We start from the raw sequence: 3,324 nt of genomic DNA, 5'->3' as shown, positions 1-3,324 counted from the left end.
TATTCAGGACGATGCCAGATCTATAATCAAAACTCAATATTTTTTGCAGTGAATGCCGAACTAAACACAAGATTTTCTAAAGCAATTAGATAAACAAATTCATCTATCAGGGTACATAAATCCTTATCCTGTAAGATATGTCACATATTTAAATTATCCTTTAAATTCCTTGTTTTCTATTCAGTAACATATTAATAAAACCTATGAAACAAACAAAACAAAACAAAAAGGTGCTTACTTAATGATGACAGTTGAAGGCACTGGCAACATTCAACAAATGTACCATAGGAAAAAGAAAAATGGAGTGTCATAATTCATGGTACGGAAAAATTTATTTTAAATGCCAGTGCTATTTGAAATATACTTCAGTGAAAGAATCCTAAGAGAAAAATAAGATAAAAATCTTGGAGAGGAATGAAAGGGACTCTGAGCATTGACATAAAAATGAAAATCCAAGATTTATCTCATATGTCTGATTTAGAAAAGGTCACAGGCCAAGGTTACTTTGTCCACAGTGAATCACATACTCTGGGAGAGATGGTGATGGCAAGTCCTGGTGATGCAAATGGTCAGTAATTGCAGATATGGGACAGGCTACATGTTCAGGTTTCATAAGGCACAGACACAATGGTGAAATGATGGGCAATATTTAGCAAGTTGATCAAAAAAAGCAAGAGCTAAAGGCCCGTTGGTAACAAGTTGACTGGCAACTCCTGGGAGTTAAGTAAGTTGGATGATTGAAGCTGGACCCACAGCCCAGAGATTGGAAACCAGTGCTTCCACAATGAAGAGATCCAAGGCCAATATTTCCACATCCCAAAGACTCCATGTAATTTGTTTGACAGGGACTGAAGAAGATGGAATTCTTTGGGTGGAAGCAGGATTTCTGGTAGGATCTGGCTCCAGCACAGGATGTCCCCAAGCTGGCAGGCTCAAAGCCCATCTTCTGATAGCCACCAAAGACAGAGGAGCCCAGCTGGCAGGTACTGGGAGAGTAGACTACATTGCTGGGGTAGAAAGAATTATAGGTGGAACATGGGTACCCCAGGTGAACTCCAAGAGAGTGGGAGGAGAAGTTTCCAGGGCTGCAGTTGTAATGCATATCAAGTTCTGAGTTCAGCTGAGTTGCACAGAGGCTTGCTGAGTGTGACTGTTAACTTCTACTGGACGATTATATAACCTAGCAATGGGTTGGTAGCATGTGCCCATTTTAATAAGAATGCTTAACTAATCTCCCGTCAAAATGAAATACATTAACCTTCAAAGACCTTTTTTTTTTTTTTTTAAAATGAAGGCAGACTTTTAAATGAAAGAATTTCATTAGGTTTTCAAAGCAATTGTTTATGAGCAAAGATGTCATCTCTCATTCAACTAGCTTGGGTAGATGAATATAATTGTATGGTAATTGTCCCTATAAGATTGGTGTTTCATTCATCCTATCCCTCAAGATATTGTATCAAATGGGTAACACAGTGAGAATTTTGTTCTGTTTAAAGTTCTAAAAAAATACTTTGTGATCGGGAGGGCAAATTTATTTTGTCCCAAGTTTAGGAACCCAGTTGAGAACAGAAAACAAAACAAACCAAAACAAAACAAACAAAAACCAAACCAAACCAAACCAAAACAAAACAAAAAACCTACAATCCTTAATATCTGTTTCATTTTCCAAATCTTGTGGGTATTATAGAAGAAATAACCCACTAAGAACTCTTCACTGGTAAGAAAGCTAAATGTGTGTCCTACATATTTGGATTTTGGTTTTCTTATAGCACAAGTACCCAAAGTACTTTTGTGTGTTCAGGTTTTTGATTTAAGAATGAAGGGTCCAGGGGCACCTGGGTGGCTCAGTCAGTTAAGTGTCTGCCTTCAGTTCAGGTCATGATCTCAGAGTCCTGCAAGCCAGCCCTGTTCTGGGCTCTCTGCTCTGCAGGGAGTCTGCTTCTCCCTCTCCCTCTGCTGTTCCCCTTGCTTCTGCTCTCTCACTTACACATTCTTTCTCTGAAATAAAGTAAAGTAAAATAAAATAATAAAATAAAACAAAATAAAATAAAGTGCACAGGGGCATCTGGGTGGCTCAGTGAGTTAAGTGTCTGACTTCTGCTCAGGCTGTGATCTCAGGTCCTGGAATAGAGTCCTGTGTGGAGCTCCCTGCTCAGTCATGAATCTGCTTGTCCCTCTCTCCCTGCCTCTCTTCCCTACATACTCATGCTCTTGCTCTCTCTCAAATAAATAAAACCTGGAAAAAAAAAAAAAAGCATAAAGGGTCCAATATTTGCAGGAGTACATTGAAGATTACATTGTAAAAATACTGAAGCTGAAGAATCCTCGCCCTGAAGTTGACTTGCTTTTTGATAGAAGTCATGAATAAATTATCAAAAACTCTTCATCCGCATAAAGTTTAAGTAAACTTTTGGTAGGGTTGATGTTTTGACAACAGAAGAATAAGGACTACACATTAAAAAAAAAATGGACTTTGTTCTCTTAGTTTCCTTTCATAGGGTAGGAATTTTACTACAGAAGGTAAACAAAATGAAGTAATTAGAAAAGTTGGGAGGGATTGGAAGAAGTTGGTAGAAAGCAGAAAATTGGAAAAAAACATATGATATGGTTTCACTTATTTGTGGAGGACACATAGCATGGAGGACATGGGGAGTTAGAGAGGAGAAGGGAGTTCGGGGAAATTGGAAGGGGAGGTGAACCATGAGAGACTATGGACTCTGAAAAACAATCTGAGGGTTTTGAAGGGGTGGAGGATGAGAGGTTGGGGTACCAGGTGGTGGGTATTAGAGAGGGCACGGATTGCATGGAGCACTGGGTGTGGTGCAAAAATAATGAATACTGTTATGCTGAAAATAAATAAAAAATAAATTAAAAAAAAGAAAATTGGAAGAAGTCATAGTTATAATAGTTATAAATGATCTTATAAGTTGAAATGGGGTGGATGGGAATCAGAACAGATGATAATGTGAAATAAAGAATGAATGCCTTCAGGGGCGCTTGGGTGGCTCAGTGGGTTAAAGCCTCTGCCTTCGGCTCAGGTCATGATCCCAGGGTCCTGGGATCGAGCCCCGCATCGGGCTCTCTGCTCAGCGGGGAGCCTGCTTCCTCCTCTCTCTCTGCCTGCCTCTCTGCCTATTTGTGATTTCTGTCTGTCAAAAAATAAAAATCTTTAAAAAAAAAAAAAAGAATGAATGCCTTTGGGATTCATTATAATTCATTATAATATAAATAAAGAATGAATGCCTCTGATGTGACACATGTATCAAATGACATACATATTATGCCTAGAAGACTAGTATTATAAGTATTTTTCTAACCCCTCCT

The 3,324-nt window shown here is 38.7% G+C and overlaps 1 protein-coding gene across 1 annotated transcript; it reads right to left on the bottom strand.

The window, feature by feature from the left end:
• Nucleotides 1-661: 661 nt before the first annotated feature.
• On the bottom strand, nucleotides 662-1,102 carry LOC131825689 (keratin-associated protein 15-1). Its single transcript, XM_059165095.1, has one exon. The coding sequence runs from the start codon at nucleotides 1,100-1,102 to the stop codon at nucleotides 662-664; it is 441 nt and encodes a 146-aa protein (XP_059021078.1).
• Nucleotides 1,103-3,324: the final 2,222 nt, after the last annotated feature.

Source organism: Mustela lutreola, chromosome 2 (genome assembly GCF_030435805.1).
Source record: "Mustela lutreola isolate mMusLut2 chromosome 2, mMusLut2.pri, whole genome shotgun sequence".
Taxonomy (NCBI): domain Eukaryota; kingdom Metazoa; phylum Chordata; class Mammalia; order Carnivora; family Mustelidae; genus Mustela; species Mustela lutreola.
The sequence above is the reverse complement of the archived record's forward strand: the minus strand, read 5'-3'. Positions and strand labels throughout refer to the sequence as shown.

Excerpts from the sequence above, each read along its gene's own strand:
- LOC131825689 (XM_059165095.1), bottom strand. The coding sequence starts at position 1,102 with ATGCATTACAACTGCAGCCCTGGAAACTTCTCCTCCCACTCTCTTGGA.